The 19,960-nt window shown below is 41.5% G+C and overlaps 1 protein-coding gene across 1 annotated transcript in view; it reads left to right on the forward strand.

Annotated features, from left to right (window-relative positions):
• Nucleotides 1-19,960, forward strand: part of DOCK2 (dedicator of cytokinesis 2) — a 2,333,210-nt gene that overhangs the window by 1,865,230 nt on the left and 448,020 nt on the right. The window contains exon 30 of the mRNA XM_086931425.1: nt 45-123. Coding sequence (XP_086787551.1) covers nt 45-123 — 79 coding nt within the window. The remainder of the gene's footprint in view (nt 1-44; nt 124-19,960) is intronic.

A 19,960-nucleotide genomic window follows, 5' to 3' on the forward strand; every position in this document is an offset into this window, starting at 1 on the left:
AAAAAAAAGATGCGCTTTTTAAATGCAATGTTTCTTTTTTTCAGAGTGTTTTTGAGAGCCATCAATAAATTTGCTGAAACAATGAACCAGAAGTTCCTGGAGAATATGCACTTTGAAGTGCAGGTATGCTATATTACATTTTCTTATTCAGGTTCACTTTGCATTCAGGAATGTTGCTCCAGGTTGACATTGAATGAATGGTACATTTGTAATGGAGAAATAATTTACAAAAAATAAATATTCAATTAAATTAATTGGGTTTTCCATTTTCTGTAGTTTTTAAAATGTCAAAGTAAAATGTTGCTTTTTACAAATGGCCTGTTTCTCACGCAGTGAACTTTAGAAATACATTTGTCTAGCTAATTATTTAAAATATGGTATTAGAAAGATGTGACGTTATTATAGGGTATAAACATTTTCCTCTGAAAAACGTTGTTTAATATACAGTGACTTTGGAAGGAATTCACTGGTGGATTTAGCTAGGCTCCGTCCCTTATTATATTGGCAAAGAATATGGAGCACCCCTCATTTGTCCACTTATGCAAGGGGTCTTGGGGATGTTATCAAGTCAGACCACTTCCACAAAATAAGCTGGCTCGGAAATATTAAAGCAGCACTGATGGCTATGGGTCTGCCAAACCTGTAGCATAAAACATCTAGCACGCACTTTCCATCCGAAGAAGCTATAAATGAAAGATACTGGGAAACAGTGAAGGGAAAATACCTTCAGAATGAGTGACCGTACCACGCTGACTGGGAGCTTCTTCTTAACCAAACCCAGTCCTCGTTTTGAACTCTACGGGGATATTTTAACATAACTAAACTCTTTGACCGCAAACTTTTTCAGTTCAGAGTGGGTATCCTGCCCCTAAAAACCTTTACAGCGAAATGGTAAAAACAAGAAGATAACTGGTGCCCCCATTGCTCTGAACACGCAGAAACCTGTTTGCACATTTTGTTTGTCTGTCCTGCTTACGTAGCTCCCCATAAAGTCTGACTAGTGCAGACTTGCAAGAGTTTAGGTACCAGACAAAGTAGTGTTGCCTTTAGACTTTTGATGATGAACCTTTCTATATGTTACACTATCTCCAAACTCAAATTCTTAAAGTGGATGTGGCGTCTTAGATTGAAATCACTGGCCAACTTGAGTAACGAAATATGATAGGCCCAGCGCCACCACCCTCGACATCACTATGGTTCGCCTGGGTTGCCAAAAGATTGTTCTCTTTGAATATAGGTTTTGTATACCCATTGCCATTTGTACATCTCATTCTTGCTGGTTATTACGACTCTAATGATAAGAATTGCCATCTTTTTAGTCTCTGGATACGTTGAAATTTCATACTTCAGGGCGTTGCTTTGATTCTCGCATGGGGCGCTATTCACATCCAAACGCTTATGCCGAGACTTGGTGCGGTCCATCCCTTTGAAATGTTTATAGCCCCTATTTTGTTGGTGTTTTAATGTATATGTTCTGATTTCAATCAGCTGTATCCCATCATAAATGTTATTGACATCTGTAAGACGTATTGGCTGGTTCCCTCCAAGCTGTAGTCCCTAACATTTTTTATGTTAGTCCCACACAGCAGGATTGTTAAGTTCTCATAGCAAGCTATGCCCCCTTTGCCCAGCACTCTGCAAACGCGCTCCCTGGTGCCCTCTTAGATGGGGATTGATGTCCCCTTTGCTGGTGGGCATCCTTAGGGGCCAACTATCCTATCTCTTACCTCCAGTAAGCCCCACACAATGGGATTGCTGAGAGGTACGAAAACTAAGTAGCGTGGTGCACAGCAATTGTTTAGGTTGAGTTTCTTGTGTTAATTATGATTTTACAAGTAGTTTTAAGGTGCTCCGGCAAGAGACGTAACCGTCCGTGTACGTCGTAGGTAAGAATTGGTTGTGTGCGTTACATGGGGAGTAAACGCATCCTTGCATATGGGCACACAATGTGGTTCGTCGGATGAAGACAGACTCCAATGTTGCTTTTAGCAGTTGATTATTTATTCATCAATCTCGCAAAAAGTTGTTTGTTCATTAATTCACAAAATTTCAAAGTTTGTATATCCCATCGCTATGATGGTGTGTAGACAGACATTTCCAAAGAGATACTCCGATGCATTTCGGGCTTGTGTTGCCCTTTGTCAAGGAGTTCTGAAAACAAAAACACGCTTTTACCTTCCAAATTATAACTGATAAAACATATACATTTACATTGCATGAAAAATATAATGGCATTGTCAATAACAGCAAGCAGGTAGTGTACCCATTGAGTAAACCCATGTGATGGCGTGAGCTAAGTGGAAAAACAGTGGGAGTTTAAGGGGATGCAGGAAGTTTGGCGTAGTGCACTTACGTGTCACGGTCGTGTATACGCTGGGCTCTCTAGGGAGACAAGAAATACATGGTTAAGCGGGATGAATGCCCGACGTTAAACATGGTAACGCGGGTCTCTGTTGGAGCTCCAACTTACTTGGGACTGGATGAAAACAACAGCGGCTGGTTGATTCTCGGATCGAGGGCTGAAGGGTTCACGGAGTGGCGGCGGCCGCCGCCGGAATATGACACTACGCGGAGTTTGGTAGTGAACATGAAAGAAGGACTGGGCGGATGCGAAAGTGGCGGACATCTTAAGGTGGAGGGTGGGTGAAGGGTGGGTAACAATGTAACAATGACACATGTGTATAATGATGGTATGTAAACAGCAGACACAAAAGTTAAATCGTGAAACACATGTACCACAAAAGGGTATTCATAGAAAGCAGCTCAGTTCTATCCGGTCGTTGAGACTGTGCGGCTTCATTGCCTGTAATCTGTATATCCAAGAGGTCTCGCGCTGAAGAAGGATTTTGTTGTTGTCTTTTCCTTCATGCTTTTGGATCATCTCAAGTACCAAGAACTTGAGTTGGGCCACGTTGTGGTGGAATTCATTGAAATGGATGGCAATGTTTGATTTTTGGTTTTTAGTACGAATGTTCGACTTGTGCTCATTTAGGCGTGTCTTTATTTTTCTGGTGGTTTTCCCAACGTATATCATGCCGCATGGCCATTTCAATAGATATATTAAATTGGTGGAATCGCATGTGGCATTGACATGAAGTTTGATGTTAAATCCTCTCATGGGGTGGTTGATACTGTTGCCCATGATGATGTTGTGGCAATTGTTGCAGTTGTGGCACGGGCGTGTGCCGGTATGTGAGGTTTGTTGGATGGGTTCTTTGCATAAGATTTCTTTTATATTCTCAGATCTGGTGTATGCAAAGATGGGTGGATTTTCGAATAAGTTGCCAAAGTCAGGTTCCGACGACAATATGCGCCAATGTTTCAGGATGATTTTTTTATATTTGATGCTGGAGGTAGAGTATTTCGATACCAATACTGTTCTATTCTCATCTTTTCTCATGGAGCCTTTGAGTGCTTCCTGGCGTGAGATAGCGTTGGCTTTCTTCATGGCTTCGGTAAGGGCTTCTTGAGGATATCCTCTGCTGGCAAATCTTTTGGCCATTTCCTCCATTTTCTGTGTGCATGTTTCAGGATTGGAAACAATTCTTTTTATTCTTAACATTTGACTGTATGGCAAGTTCCTTTTGAGCGATTGTTGGTGGAAGCTGGTGTAGTGGACTGTGTTGTTGCGGTCTGTTGGCTTCCTAAACAGATCAGTTGTCAGCCCAGTTTCTGTGATTTTGACCAACACATCAAGAAAGGTAATTTCATGTTCGCTGATGTTCCACGTGAGAGCAATGCGGTTGTCTTTTGAGTTCAAGTCAATCAATGCTGATTCTAGGTTGTCTCGGTGTTTTTCCAAATAAAGAATAAGTCGTCGATATAACGAACATATAACTTGAGGTTGTCTGTCCGGTTGGAATTGGCGTAGATGTGAGATGATTCAAATTCTGACATGTAGATGTTCGCATAAGTTGGTGCGGCGCAATTGCCCATAGACATTCCAGACATCTGAAGGTAATGGAGTTGTTCATGTGTGAAGTAGCTGTGGTATAGCGTGAAGATGAGGAGTTCCATAAGAAAGGTTTGGAGGGGTTCTGAAAAATTGCTGTTGAGTAGAGCTTTTTCAATAGCTTCAATCCCACCTCCGTGGGGAATGGACGTATAGAGACTTTTAACATCAGCAGTGCACAGGATGATTTGTTCATTTGTAGCAAGTGTTATTTCAGAGAGTTTTTGAAGGAATGCAGTAGTGTCTTTAATGTAGCTCCTGAGGTTCGTAACAATTGGTTGTAGATGACGATCCAAGAATTTTCCTGTTGGTTCGTGTATTGATCCCCGTGTGGACACGATGGGTCGGAACGGGGGGTCAATCAAATTCTTGTGTATTTTTGGTAACATCACGATCGTCGGACTTCTAGGGTGTTCAGTGATTAAATATTTTTTTGTGCGGTCATCTATGGTGCCGTTCTCATGAGCTTTAGACACCAGGTCTATAAGTTCTGTCTTGTATTGTTCCGTTGGGTTGGTGCTCAGAAGCATGTATGTTTCTGGGTCGTTTATGTGTTCTTTGATTTTTGCATCGTACATGCTGGTGTTGAGCACTACAAGTGCACCACCTTTGTCGGCTTTGAGGCATTTAATGGTTTTGTTGCCAGCAATTTTTTTCAAAGTATCTCTATCTTTGGTGGCGATGTTTGACTTGGTTGTTCGCCGGAAGTTGATTTTAGATATGTCTTGCTTGACATGGGTCTCGAAAGTGTCTATGCTCTTATGGCTACATGGTGGCATGTAGGTGCTGGTGGTTTTTAATCCAAGAAGTTGAACCGGTTTGGTGTCGGTGGTCGGCGGGAGTACGTTCTCAAAAAAATGTCTTAAGCGTAATTTGCGAGTACGTTTAAATGTGCTTAGTTCCAATTCAAGGAGATTCGTGGAGGTTGTGGGAATGAACATAGTACCCTTTTGTAGGAGTTTGGTTTCGTGTGTAGTTAATGCTGTATCAGAGATGTTGATAACTAGCGATTCCTCCTCTTGGTTTTCTTTATGACCTGCGGTCGAGCTTGATCTTGATCTTTCTCTTGTTCTTTTTCCCCGACAGGGTCGTCCACTTCGTCGGGCCAGACTCTAAAAAAGGCCCTGAGGTTGAGGGGCCCTCATTGGTTGGACAAGTAGTTTGTTTAGGATCTCGGGATTCTCTTGATGAAGTACGTTCCTGGGTGGTTTTTTTGGGTGGGCGATTGGAACTGTCGCTCCCAGACGATGAAGTATCAGTGTTCTGATTAAAGGGTTTATTGCGGCGACGTTGTGCGTATACATCAGCCCAGGTGTATACCTCCCCGAGTTTGTAGTCGAGGGTGTCTCGACTGAATTTTGCGTATTTTGCGCTCGTTTATTTCCTTAGTATGTTTGTCCAGTTGACTATTAACGTCCTCTAGGATGGTTGTTAGTTCCTCGGAAGTGATAGAGTCCTTTAGTTCTGCCTCTATGGTGACGATTTCTTTGGATAAATCAAGTAGGATCGTTGATAATTCCTCCACAATCAGTAGAATGAGATCGAGGCTGCATTTATTTAAGATCGCGTTCCACCGTTCTTGGAAAGGTTTTGAATTTTTACAGAGTGAGGGTTTTAGTGCAATCCGTAGTCCGCGGGGTATGCGCTGTGCTTGGTGATATTTGATAAGGGTTTGCGCGTGTAGTTTTTGATTGCGCTTCCGTTTGGATAAATACATTAGTTGTTTCACACATTGTTCTTTTGTGCGGCTAGAAGTAGTTTCCGTTAATTCTTCGGTGATAAGAGCGTAAATGCGTTCAGTTTCTTCGGTTCCAAAAGCGAGCGTGCTAGCTCGAGCTTCGGTTGACTTAGATATCTCTTCATATTGCATTGTGTTGGTGGTGGTTGTTGGCGTGCTGCCTGCCTTAATCACTGAACACCCTAGAAGTCCGACGATCATGATGTTACCAAAAATACACAAGAATTTGATTGACCCCCCGTTCCGACCCATCGTGTCCACACGGGGATCCATACACGAACCAACAGGAAAATTCTTGGATCGTCATCTACAACCAATTGTTACGAACCTCAGGAGCTACATTAAAGACACTACTGCATTCCTTCAAAAACTCTCTGAAATAACACTTGCTACAAATGAACAAATCATCCTGTGCACTGCTGATGTCAAAAGTCTCTATACGTCCATTCCCCACGGAGGTGGGATTGAAGCTATTGAAAAAGCTCTACTCAACAGCAATTTTTCAGAACCCCTCCAAACCTTTCTTATGGAACTCCTCATCTTCACGCTATACCACAGCTACTTCACACATGAACAACTCCATTACCTTCAGATGTCTGGAATGTCTATGGGCAATTGCGCCGCACCAACTTATGCGAACATCTACATGTCAGAATTTGAATCATCTCACATCTACGCCAATTCCAACTGGACAGACAACCTCAAGTTATATGTTCGTTATATCGACGACTTATTCTTTATTTGGAAAAACACCGAGACAACCTAGAATCAGCATTGATTGACTTGAACTCAAAAGACAACCGCATTGCTCTCACGTGGAACATCAGCGAACATGAAATTACCTTTCTTGATGTGTTGGTCAAAATCACAGAAACTGGGCTGACAACTGATCTGTTTAGGAAGCCAACAGACCGCAACAACACAGTCCACTACACCAGCTTCCACCAACAATCGCTCAAAAGGAACTTGCCATACAGTCAAATGTTAAGAATAAAAAGAATCGTTTCCAATCCTGAAACATGCACACAGAAAATGGAGGAAATGGCCAAAAGATTTGCCAGCAGAGGATATCCTCAAGAAGCCCTTACCGAAGCCATGAAGAAAGCCAACGCTATCTCACGCCAGGAAGCACTCAAAGGCTCCATGAGAAAAGATGAGAATAGAACAGTATTGGTATCGAAATACTCTACCTCCAGCATCAAATATAAAAAAATCATCCTGAAACATTGGCGCATATTGTCGTCGGAACCTGACTTTGGCAACTTATTCGAAAATCCACCCATCTTTGCATACACCAGATCTGAGAATATAAAAGAAATCTTATGCAAAGAACCCATCCAACAAACCTCACATACCGGCACACGCCCGTGCCACAACTGCAACAATTGCCACAACATCATCATGGGCAACAGTATCAACCACCCCATGAGAGGATTTAACATCAAACATCATGTCAATGCCACATGCGATTCCACCAATTTAATATATCTCTTGAAATGCCCATGCGGCATGATATACGTTGGGAAAACCACCAGAAAAATAAAGACACGCCTAAATGAGCACAAGTCGAACATACGTACTAAAAACCAAAAATCAAACATTGCCATCCATTTCAATGAATTCCACCACAACGTGGCCCAACTCAAGTTCTTGGTACTTGAGATGATCCAAAAGCATGAAGGAAAAGACAACAACAAAATCCTTCTTCAGCGCGAGACCGCTTGGACATACAGATTACAGGCAATGAAGCCGCACGGTCTCAACGACCGGATAGAACTGAGCTGCTTTCTATGAATACCCTTTTGTGGTACATGTGTTTCACGATTTAACTTTTGTGTCTGCTGTTTACATACCATCATTATACACATTTGTCATTGTTACATTGTTACCCACCCTTCACCCACCCTCCACCTTAAGATGGCCGCCACTTTCGCATCCGCCCAGTCCTTTTTTCATGTTCACTACCAAACTCCGCGTAGTGTCATATTCCGGCGGCGGCCGCCGCCACTCCGTGAACCCTTTAGCCCTCGATCCGAGAATCGACCAGCCGCTGTTGTTTTCATCCAGTCCCAAGTAAGTTGGAGCTCCAACAGAGACCCGCGTTACTATGTTTAACGTCGGGCATTCATCCCGCTTAACCATGTATTTCTTGTCTCCCTAGAGAGCCAAGCGTATACACGACCGTGACACGTAAGTGCACTACGCCAAACTTCCTGCATCCCCTTAAACTCCCACTGTTTTTCCACTTAGCTCACGCCATCACATGGGTTTACTCAATGGGTACACTACCTGCTTGCTGTTATTGACAATGCCATTATATTTTTCATGCAATGTAAATGTATATGTTTTATCAGTTATAATTCGGAAGGTAAAAGCGTGTTTTTGTTTTCAGAACTCCTTGGCAAAGGGCAACACAAGCCCGAAATGCATCGGAGTATCTCTTTGGAAATGTCTGTCTACACACCATCATAGCGATGGGCTATACAAACTTTGAAATTTTGTGAATTAATGAACAAACAACTTTTTGCGAGATTGATGAATAAATAATCAACTGCTAAAAGCAACATTGGAGTCTGTCTTCATCCGACGAACCACATTGTGTGCCCATATGCAAGGATGCGTTTACTCACCATGTAACGCACACAACCAATTGCTGAAAGGTAGACATGAGCCACGCCCCCTTTCTCCACCACTCTGCAAACGCACCTCCTGGCGCATTCTAAGCTGGGGTATTAAGCCTCCTTCATTCCTGATGGTCTCTCGGGGCCAACTAGCCCACCAGGTACCTCCAGCAAGTGCCACACACCTGGATTGCTGAGAGTGGTCCAAGGCGACGCCTCCTCTTTACACCACTCTGCAAACGCGGGTCCTGGTGCACTGCTGCTCTGGGGATGAAGTGCATTTGTGTCCTGAGGTCCTCACGACACACATATATATATATATATATATATATATATATATATATATATATATATATATATATATATATATATATATATATATATATATATACATATATATATATACATATAAATAAATATATTCCCCAAAAGTGGTCACTGGAAGCTCTGGGTGGGCTCCAGGGCACTCAGGTGCAAAATGTTGGGACATTTTGGATTGGGTCCCTGGGGCCAAAAGTGGCCCGTGGTGAGGGGTCGTGCAGTCCACATTGCTCAATAATGTTTGGCTGTGCCCCAGATGATCGTGTCCCTAGAGAAATAGCAGCCCATGGTGGGGTGCTGCCTGGTCCCCTTCCCCCATTAATTCTTGGCTGGACCTTGAAGTATGGGATCCCCAGGGCTGAAATCAGCCCGACGGGAGCTGCATAGCTCCCCTCCATGATTACCTTTTGGAATGCCGTTCTGGGTCTGATGGTCATTTCACAGAAATTAAAGATCAACTGGAACAACTTACAAATATATACATGGCAGGTGGCCCAGTTGGAGCACCACTTTTGTAAAGGACAAATTGTCTTGACTTCCTGGGTTTGATGAAGACAAAGCAGGTGTGTTTCCTCAGCAATTCCACAGTGAAAGAAGATCTGACATGCTTTGTAGAGGTGACGGCATTGTTGATGTACTGGAGCACAATCTGTAGTGACTGTGATGATGGGTTATTTCTTGTCCTTACCTGGTGAGAGCAGTGTCATTGGTTCTCCCTTTAAATTACTAGGAGTATTCAAATCTGCAAAATCAGTTGGAAGCTGAACCCGTTTGGCCCCACCCACCTTAATCGTATGCAAAGGTCTTTCTGCCTTTTGCCAGGATGATGGACAGCTTACCAAGAGGCCCCTCAAAGTGTTTCTCATTAATTTCAGTGATGTGGTATTGATGCCAAAGAATATGAGGACTCTTCCACCAAACAAAGAAGTACTTACTACATATAGGTAGGAAGAATGACCTTTGTTTGGTGGAGATTTACCGCTTTGTAGTCTTGTCCTCTTCTCTATGGGAAAATTCATGTTATCACAAATTTTGGGACAAAGACGCAAGAGGAACAATCACATCATCAAAACGCACACAAGGTCTCTGGTGACATTTTCTTGTGCTCCATTATCCACATGTAGTGTAGAATATGTACTGGACATTTACTCAAGTAGGTAATACTTAGTCATTAACCTGTAGAAAGTACTCCACATGGGTTGATATTTTGCAAAACCGTGGACTCTTTTTGGATAAATTGGAAGGTGTGGCTACATTGTGGCCCAGTTACAGACACAGCTACTGATGTACCCACAAATACAATTAGACACCCACTCACTCACTCAGGCACTCACACACCCACTGACAGACCCAATCAGACACTGATACAGCCACTCCCAGACCCACTCAGACAGTCACAGACCCACTCACACACCCATTCACAGACCTACTCAGACACTCTCACATTCACTGATAGTCCTACTCTGACACTCATGCACCCACTCATAGATGCACTCAGACACTTTCACTTCCACTCACAAACCTACTCAGGGACTCTCACAGCAACTCAGAGACCTCCTCAGTGACTCACAGACCCATTCAGAGACTCACAGACTAACTCAGAGATCCACACACCCACTCACAGACCAACTCAGACACTCATGCACTCGCTCACAGACTGATTCACACACTCTTGGAGGCACTCGCAAACCCACTCAGACACTCTCACACCAACTCACAGACCCATTCAGACACTTACTCAGACATTCATGCACTACTCATACACCAACTCAGACACTAACAGACCCACTCAGACATAGAGGCACCCACTCGCACACCCAGTGAGGCACTTGTGCAGCGACACCCAGACCCACTCAGGCAATCAGACATCTACTCACACACCTATTTAGATACTCACACACTCGCTCACAAGTCCACTGAGACACTAATGCACTCACTCACACACTCACACACTCACTCTCAAAGGTTACAGTTAGGAAATAAAATAAAAAGCCTTAGAAATTCACTAAAGAAAGGTTACAGGGATGTTATTGTTAGGAAATGATATTAAAAAAACAATAGCAATTCACAAAAAAACAAATATTACATGGACGTTATAGGTATAAAATAACATTAAGAAAACCTTAGAAATTCACTGGAATAAGATAAAAGTTAATACAGATGTTATAGTTAGGAAATAAAATTAAAACAGCCTTAGAAATTCACAGAAATAAAAGCCACTGGGATGTTCTAGTTAGGCTCAGATTTCAGTTGTACAAAATCAGCAGTTCAAGTTACCTATAGTTATACCTCCACAAAGCACTGCTTATGACCTCCCATATTGCATCACTCATGACATGGTCAGTGACATCATTGATGACATCTCAAAGGACATCACTGATGACGTCCTGCAGTGAGTGTGTTTCGTAAAAATGTCTGAGGCATAAAGATATATACATATACATATATATTTATATACATATATATATGTGTATATATACTATATATATATATACTATGCTACTGCATAAGTTAATTTACTATTATTTGTGTACTACTAATAAGTGAAACTATTTCTTTTTTTTGTTTAGGAAATTTGTATTAATCATTTGAAAAATAATACAAAGGACATGTCATAAATAATTAGAGAAAAGCAAACTATTTCTAACATGTCAGTTGAGTAGCTGTGTAACTGTTTGGATCAGTGTGTGAGTGGGTATCTGAGTGGCTGTATGGGTGTGTGAGTGACTGTGTGGGTGGCTGTATTGGTGAGTGAGTGGGTGGGTGAGTAGCTGTATGGATCTGCATATGGATTTGTGAGTGGGTTTCTAGGTGTGTGAGTGGCTGTGTGAGTAGTTATTTGGGTATTTGAGTGGTTGTATGGATGTGCTTGTGGTTGTATGGGTGTGCGATAGGTTGTGTGTGAGTAGGTGTCTGGGTACCTATGTGGTTGTGTGAGCGGTTTAATGGGTGTGTGAATGGTCCTATTGGTGTGTGAGTGGTTGTGTGTTGTGTGAGTGGTTCTATTGGTATGTGAGTTGTTGTGTGGTGTGTGAGTGGTTGTATGGGTCTGTGAGTGGGTGTGTGAGTGGTTTTATGGGTGTGCTAGTGGTTGTGTGGGTGTGTGAGTAGTTATATTAGTCTGTAGGTGGGGGGTGTCAGGGGTTGTATGGGACAGTGGCTATGCGAGTAGTTTTATGGATCTGTGAGTGGGTGTATGAATAGTTGTGTGAGCATGTGAGTGGTTTACTGGATGATGTAATCAGTGATGTTATCAGTAATGTAATTTGAGATGACGTCAGTGATGTCACTTATCATAACTTGAGTGATGTAATATGTGCGGTCATAATAGTGCATTCTGGGGTCATAAGGTGCAGTTAGCTCAGATATCTATAACTGCTGAATTCAAGTGGTTTTGTACGAGTGAAATCTGAGCCTAACTATAAAGTCCCTGTAACTTTGTTTTTTTTAAGTGAATTGCTAATGTTTTTTAAATTCTATTTCATAACTATAATGTCCCTGTACCCTTTGTTTTTTTCTGGTGGTAGCCACTAGGTAGTTATAATTAGGACCAGATTTTTCCATAGACAAATGTTTTGTTTTGCTAATAACTTTGGCCTCATTTGATGAATCTTCATGACATTTTCCCAAAAAGTGGCCAAATTCATGTAGTTCTGCAAGGAAAGCTTTGTGGTGATTCATCAAGTGGAGCGCAAGAAAAAGAGGGGTGTTCCACAACTTTTTTTTCCCACGCAATTTCTATGGGAATTTTGTCATTTTTAGAGACGGCTACAGGCCAAACCGCTGAACGGATTTACACCAAATTTGTCAGAAAGCCAGCTCTTGATCCAGAAAGATCCTTCTGTGTAATTCGGTTTAAATCTGTTCAGTCGTTTTGCAGTTATTAAAGAAACAGAACTTGGTATATCTTGGACCACGGATCCTCCCCAGATCCGTTGCTACCCAATTATATATTACTTTACTTTTTAAAAAACCATAGAAATTCACACTAAACAAACAAAGATGACAGCAACATTATAGTTAGGTTCACCTTTTTCCTACACAAACCATAGCAATTCAGCAGTTATAGTTATACTTATACTAATCTGAAGAAACTATAACATGTGCTGTTAAGTAACTTTAGGTTCGAGTTTTAGTTTCTTAACATAAGTATAACTATAAGTTAGAGGCAAGGTGTAACATATTTATGCAGCATAAAACAGTAATAAAGTGAAAAGACAACATGTGAAAAAAGGCCACAGCAATTTATAAAAACAGAGTAAAATGTTATAAATAATTTGACACCAAATCAACAAAAATCCAATGAGTTGAACCGAAGATATGCAACTTCAATGGTTTAAGACAAGTACAGCACCTAAAAGCATAAAGCGCCACTCAGAGTTATCTGGTCATGCGGCAATTTGTGAAAATCATAACGTCAGGCCAACACCAATGACGCATGGGCTGGCAGGTTAGCTCTGCTGAAAAAGTTACCTTCTAAAGTCCACTGCACAGAGTTTATTTTGCAGTGGAGGACGCTGCGAGGAGCAGGGAGAGTGTTGCAGGATTGTCACCGCTGTGGCAAGAGCAGGCGAGGTCTTGTGGATGGTTGCTCCTAGATGTTCGCATTGGCAGTCTTATCGGGCTCTGGCGTGAAGTGCAGACCTTAGATTCCCAGTTGTCCCTGGCGGTCGCTGTAGCACGAAGAGTCAGGTTCACCGAAGCTTTGCATTGAACGTTGGCATGGGTAGCAAGATCTTGGCGCAAGGTTGCACATTCACTCTCCTGAAGAGCTCAACACTTTAGGATTTCTCCTTTTCTTCTAGTAGGAGCTCAAGTGATGCCCTTCAGCAGACAAGAGCAGGGCTCAGACAGGTCACTTTTAAGCTCTAGGCATGCCCATTGCAGTGGTTCACCTGGGCAATTGCAGTGAGGCCTCTGGAGTTTGTTGTGTCCCTGTAGCTCAGAAGAGAAGGTCATTCAGCTGCCCCTTGGAGTCACTTCAGCCTGAGATGAAGGGTGCAGGCCCAGTATTTCTTCTCAGACAGCATCTTGACCTCAAGCAGCCTGGCAGTCCTCTGGGAGCAGAAATGTCATTTTTCTGTGTGTCCACAGCTCCTGCAGTTGTACTTAAGAGTTGGTCTGCGGGTCCCATTTTTATACACGAGGCCAGCTTTGTAATGTGAGAAGCATTTTGGGAGTTTCTCCCCACAGGTATGCTTAGAACTTTCTGCCTCCCTGTCCTGGTCCTAGTCTGTCTGCATTCACAATGTGATAGTGTAAAGGTATTTGTGTGTGAGCTGAGGCCGGGTCTTTGAAGTGCAAGTAGAGTTGTACACAGCTCCACCCCCCCCCCCCCCATCCTGCCTTAGTTGGCCTATCCTGCCAACACCTACTCACTCTATTGTAAGGCTTTCTGGAAAGAATACACATAGGACAGCTAAATCTAGTCATGTGACCCAGGAACTAACTGCAGGAACCAATCAGTTAGTACAAGGCAATGGCAGCTTTTCAAACAGAGGCATTTTTTCAGAATTGTAACTTAAAATCTCCCTTTACAATTAAAGACTGTTTTGTATTATAATTCCTCAGACACCAACCATGAAATTTCTACTTGCTCTCAAACAAAAATAATAACTTATTACATGTAATATGGTAAATGAATGTTGTTAGACATGGGATCTATGGTTGGCTAAGGCTTGCGCCAAAGCCAGGCAGAGACCACCACTCTAGTCAGGGCAAGGGAGTTTCACGCCAAAGATAACCCCTGCTCACCCCCTTGGTAGCTTGGCAGGAGCAGTCAGTCTTATCCCGGAGGCCATGTGTAAAGCATTGCGCACGCACACAGCAGCAACATCATCCCAGGCAGACCACAAAAGGAACTCCACACAAGGTTATATCAAAAATAGCCTTTGTATTCTCATAAAACATTAGAATAGTAATCACATAATATACATTGTGCCACCTGGCACTAGGTCATATCTACAAGGGATTATTTACACCTGACAGGGCCCACTGGACCACTGTCAGAACCATCACAAAGTGAACTTAGTAAAAGTAAAAACCTATCATAAACGTACAACCAGTAATCACTGGTAACCACTGTTCTCAGCATCAGCCTGTAACATAAACTACATTATGCACAGTATCACATTAGGCGCGATTACATTCTGCGCCAACCTCACCAGCATAAACACAATATGCAATCCTCTCATAAATCTAAACGCATTAGACCTTAACCTCCTAAGCATAACTCACATTAGGAAATAATCTCAGTGAAATTAGCATAAACCATAATATGCACACCTCATAATCATAAAAAACACATTTAGAGGCATCAAACAGGATGTGTAAATCATACTACATGAATCACATTTCCTAGCACCACATAACTCAAATTACGGCCTGGCGCCCTATTAACCTAACAGTCCAACTTGCCATCTCAAAGAGGCTCAAATGCCCTATGTCCAAAAGTCAAGGCGCGCTGCCAATGCAGTGGAAGTCAAGGGTGTGCACTGCGCAAACCTAAACGTAGTAGCTGCCCACTACTTGCTAGGCAGCTGGGTATATCAAATGAGGGCCTAAACAGAGCAGCTGGCACTAAGTGCTGCACTCAATCAGAACTGCCCCCAAGGAATAAATGGCCTAAACGTTGCAGCTGCCCACTACTTGCTGGGCAGCTGTGCAGATCAAGTGTGGGGCACTGGCACTAACTGTGCCCGAGGACAATTATGCACAACGTTGCAGCTGTCTGCGCTGGTGCGGTGCAGCTGAGAATCATGGAAAGGGGCCCTGGCACATCGGTGCCTTCAGGGCCTCACTGGGGCTTTTAACTTAACATAGCCCCATAGCATTACAGCTGCCCTCAAGCAAAGTGGGGCAGCTGGAGAAAAATGTCTTGTGAAGAATTCTCACGCTAGGCAAGGACCACCATTGCGGACCTGTTCTTTTTTTATCATTCGATCTCTGGACATGAGCATCGCTCCTGCTGATCCTTTATCTTCTGCATTGGCGCCTATCCGGTGAAATTGGCTCAATTTTTCGTATAGTGCTGATCTATTTTCAGCTTCACCCCATCGTGGGTGCAAGTGAAATTGTTATTTCTTTAGGCAATTATTTTCTGTCCTGAGGATGAACTGATATTATGTATGGTTCGAAACGTCATTGTCCTTAATGCACTAAATGCATAGTTGACATAAATTAGGTATGCATATGTGTTTAATGTGGATTATCTGTTTATGATTTATGACATTCAGATGCCCTGTTTTTGCCTACTATCTTTCCCCCTGTTTGTGTCCCTCTAGTGTGTTAGTCGGACATCGGCTGGTGTCCCAAGTCCATCACACTTTGTGTTTTATTCCTCTTGTATTATTTTTATCGAGATATTAAACTGTCCGGCTGGACATTTCATAACAATATAGTTCTATTTAGTCTATATTTATTCCCTGAACATTCCTTCTTTCGTCTAAGGACCACTGTTTGTGAAAATAAGTACCTACCCAAGGTCCTTAGCTTATTGCGCCCTGGGTTCCCTTGTATTGTTCAAATAATTATAAGGAGAAAAATGTCCAACACGGGGAAGCACGGGCACACTGGCCCTCGGGACCCCCACTGGGGCCCTTAGACAAAATATGGCCCTTGTTGGAGCGCACTGGGTGATGATGTCATCAGTGATGTAATATGTGACGTCATTAGCAGTGCATTGCGGGCGCGCGAGTTATAGTTAGCTGAACTAACTATAACAGGGGAATTTCAATGGTTTTGTGTGAGTGAAATGTCCAGCTAACTATAACATGTGTGAAACCTATGGTTTTTTCAGTGAATTTTTTAAGGTTTTTTAAATGTTAATTCCTAACTGTAACGTGGCTGAAACCTATGGTTTTTTCAGTGAATTTCTAAGGTTTTTTAAATGCTAATTCCTAACTATAACGTGGCTGAAACCTAGGGGTTTTTTAGTGAATTTCAAAGGTTTTGTAAATGATCATTTTTAAATGTATTAATTGGTATATATTTTTTATACTGATTTACTACATTGTTTTAAACTATTTATTTTTAGATATATTATTTTTTAAATTACATTACATATTTTTAATATAAATTGAAAAAAAATGTTTTAAAAAATATTAAAATTGTGACATTTGTTTTCTTTATTTTATGTTTTTTAAAATTTATATATATTTTATATAGCAAGCAATGATATCCTATGGATGGAAATTCAAGTTATTATAAGCATGGTTAGAATTACTTTTTTCTGGATCAGTAGTGGGCTGAAAGTGATACCAGTCAATGTTAGCCTATGGAAGGACATTAAAGTTACTGTAAGTATGGTTAGAATTACTTTTCAGGATCAGTAGTGGGCTGAAAGATGCAGCACTGAGGTCTCTCCTGATAACAGGTGAGTAAATCAGAATTCGTAGTTAGGCTGATTTTAGAGGAATTTTTTTAAGTTCCAAAACTCCACACTTAGAAGAATTCCCAACGACCACTCAGGATTTATAGTAGGCCGCTCAATGGCTTCTAATACGGAATTCTTGATTCAGGCTTTGGATTTTTTTAACATAAATTTAACACCAGCATGTATTTTAATGGTTGACGCAGAAAAAGCGTTCGACCTTGTCAACTGGGCTACGCTGTTCCACTCCCTGGTTATGTTCAGGTTTCCGGAACATGTAATTGTAATGCTGCAGAATATCTATCAAAACGCCTCAGCACAGGTAATAATAAATTCAAGTAAGGCAGGCTCAATCAAAATTAACCGTGGGACGAGGCAGGGCTGCCCTCTGTCTCCGTTGCTCTTTACTTTCTTTATAGAACCCCTTGTGATTAAGATTAGGAACAACCCTGCTATCATCCCCCCCATTCCAGGGATGGCGAAACTCAAACTTTTCGCAGATGATATCATCCTATATTTGAAACCAGATAAAGGAAACATAGAAAATATTCTAAGGGAATTTAAAGCCTATGAACAAATAGGAGGGTATAAAATAAACGCCAAGAAAACAGAGGTGCTTGCTTTGAATACCAGCCTTAATTCTTTTCCATCTTGGCTACGTGTACAGGCCTCAAAGCAAGATCCTGTAAGGTATTTAGGCATATATGTAACCAGTGATTACCATCAGCTTTTCCTGCTTAACTACGAGAGGATGAAAAATAAAATTAAGAATCTCCTTGCCCAATGGGTTCTTCTTCCTCTCACAGTGATTGGCAGAGTCTCACTGATAAAAATGTCAATCTTACCCTTATTATTATTTTTGTTTAGTAACGTTCCAATTAAACTGAATTCCAGTTTCTTTAAAGAAATTGAATCATTGATTAGGAGCTTCATCTGGGGTGGGAAAGCTTCAAGGGTCAAACTATCTGTAACTCAACTCTCAGTCGAACAGGGGGGTCTAGCTCCTCCGAATATAAAAACATACTATGAAGTGGCCTTTCTTGATATAGTGGCAGGTTTGCTAGGAACAAAGAATAATCATGATAGCTTCTTTTTGGAAAAAGTGGTACAGGAGGCTGACTCTCAAATTCAGGTATTTTTAAAGGTGGCAAAGCTACCGAAAAGGACAAGATACAAGACTATTAAAGATTATGTATCTAGACTACAGTCTTTTTTAAAAAAAAAATCTTAGCCCCTCAGCTTCTCAGTTTCTAAACATGCGAGAATGTGGCAGTTTGGGCCTTCAAATTAGCAGTAGCCACATAATGAACTGGGAAAGAATGGGATTTCGGGAGATAAGGCACTTTTATGTCCAGGATAGAATAATTACATGGCAAGAAGTTCTGGGGAGAGCAAGTACTCCCGGGTCTTCGCTGCTTCTCGAATATCTACAAATTGCACATTTTCTACGGAATAATATAGGTGACCATTTAGAAGTAATAAATGGGATGATGAAATTGTTGTATGAAACCAAAAGTTGTGGGATAGGAAACTGGTACAAGAAGCTTTCATGTGAAGGACAACTCCCAATTATAGATAGCCATCTTGTGAAAATTAATGACCAAACACAATGCAATTTAACACATAAAGATTGGGAAACGATAAGTAGGGTGGGTAATAGGTCATTGCGAGCCGCTAATTTTAAGAGAATGTCCTTTCTGTCTCGTTGGTTAGCATATTGGACTCCGGAGGCATTGGGAAAGAGGTTTCCGGAGCTAGGGAATAAGTGTTTTAGATGTCTAGCTGAAGGCCAGGGCGGTTGGCTCCATATTTTCTATACCTGTCCCCACTTGAATCATTTCTGGGAGATGGTCTTTTCAGACATTGAGGCAGCGCTGGGGAAAGCTCTTCTGCCCTCAGCCGAAATGGCCCTTTTTGGGATCTGTCATAATAGAGGGTGGCTTAAGGAGGATGAGGAAACCTTCATTTTTATTTCTTGCACAGTTGCACAATCATTAATCCTACAAAATTGAAAATCTAAAGAAGTCCCATCACACCTGAAATGGCTTAATAAAATGAGAAGGGCACGAAATTTTGAGGAAGCATATTCAAGTAGAGTAGGGGCTACTAGGAGATTTGAAAGGAACTGGCACTATTTGGAGAATCTGGAGGAAGCAAGGGGGTGCAATTGAAAACTTAAATCAGGAGTATTAAACAGTCTCGAGACTGGGGCAAGCTGAATATAATAGGTGGGTATGCACTAGCACTTTGGGGTATTAAGCACTTTAGGGGTTTGCAGCATTTGCACTTTGGGACTGCTAAATCACAATAGTATTGTATTATATTTGCAGTTTTAAATAGTAGAGGTTAAGTTAAATTCAACATGAATGAAAGATCTTGGCACACGCACTTTAAGAAACGAAAAGTAAAATTTGGACTCTGCATATATGCTTAGTATGTAAATTAACAGTTATATTAACTGGCCTTGGTTTTTAAAGGAGGCTGTTTTATACTCATCCCGCAACTTGCTTTTATTGGATTGACCGTATTGCACTGTATTATACTTGTACTTTAGAAAGGGGGAAAAAAAATGAATTAACGGTCTGTATACTTGCACTTTAGATTGGTAAAGCAAAAATATGGATTTTGCCTTTTTTATCTATGAAGTAATAGTTATATTGATTGATTGTTTGCCTGACTGTTTGTGAATTCTAGAAGAAGCTGTATTTTTCTCGTATTTTTTTTTCAATTTTTGTAAAGATTGTTTTTTTTATCCGTCCTGCACCCGGTTTCTGTTCCGCTCAATAAAAAATTCTATTAAAAAAAACAAAAACTTAGAAGAATTCCCAAGTGAAACCTGTCAGTGTTAGCATATGGAAGGAAATTGAAGTTACTGTAAGTATGGTTAGAATTACTTTTCAGGATCAGTAGTGGGCTGAAAGATGTAGCACTGAGGTCTCTGCTGATAACAGGTGAGT

The sequence above is a fragment of the Lissotriton vulgaris genome, chromosome 7 (assembly GCF_964263255.1).
Source record: "Lissotriton vulgaris chromosome 7, aLisVul1.2, whole genome shotgun sequence".
Lineage (NCBI taxonomy): Eukaryota > Metazoa > Chordata > Amphibia > Caudata > Salamandridae > Lissotriton > Lissotriton vulgaris.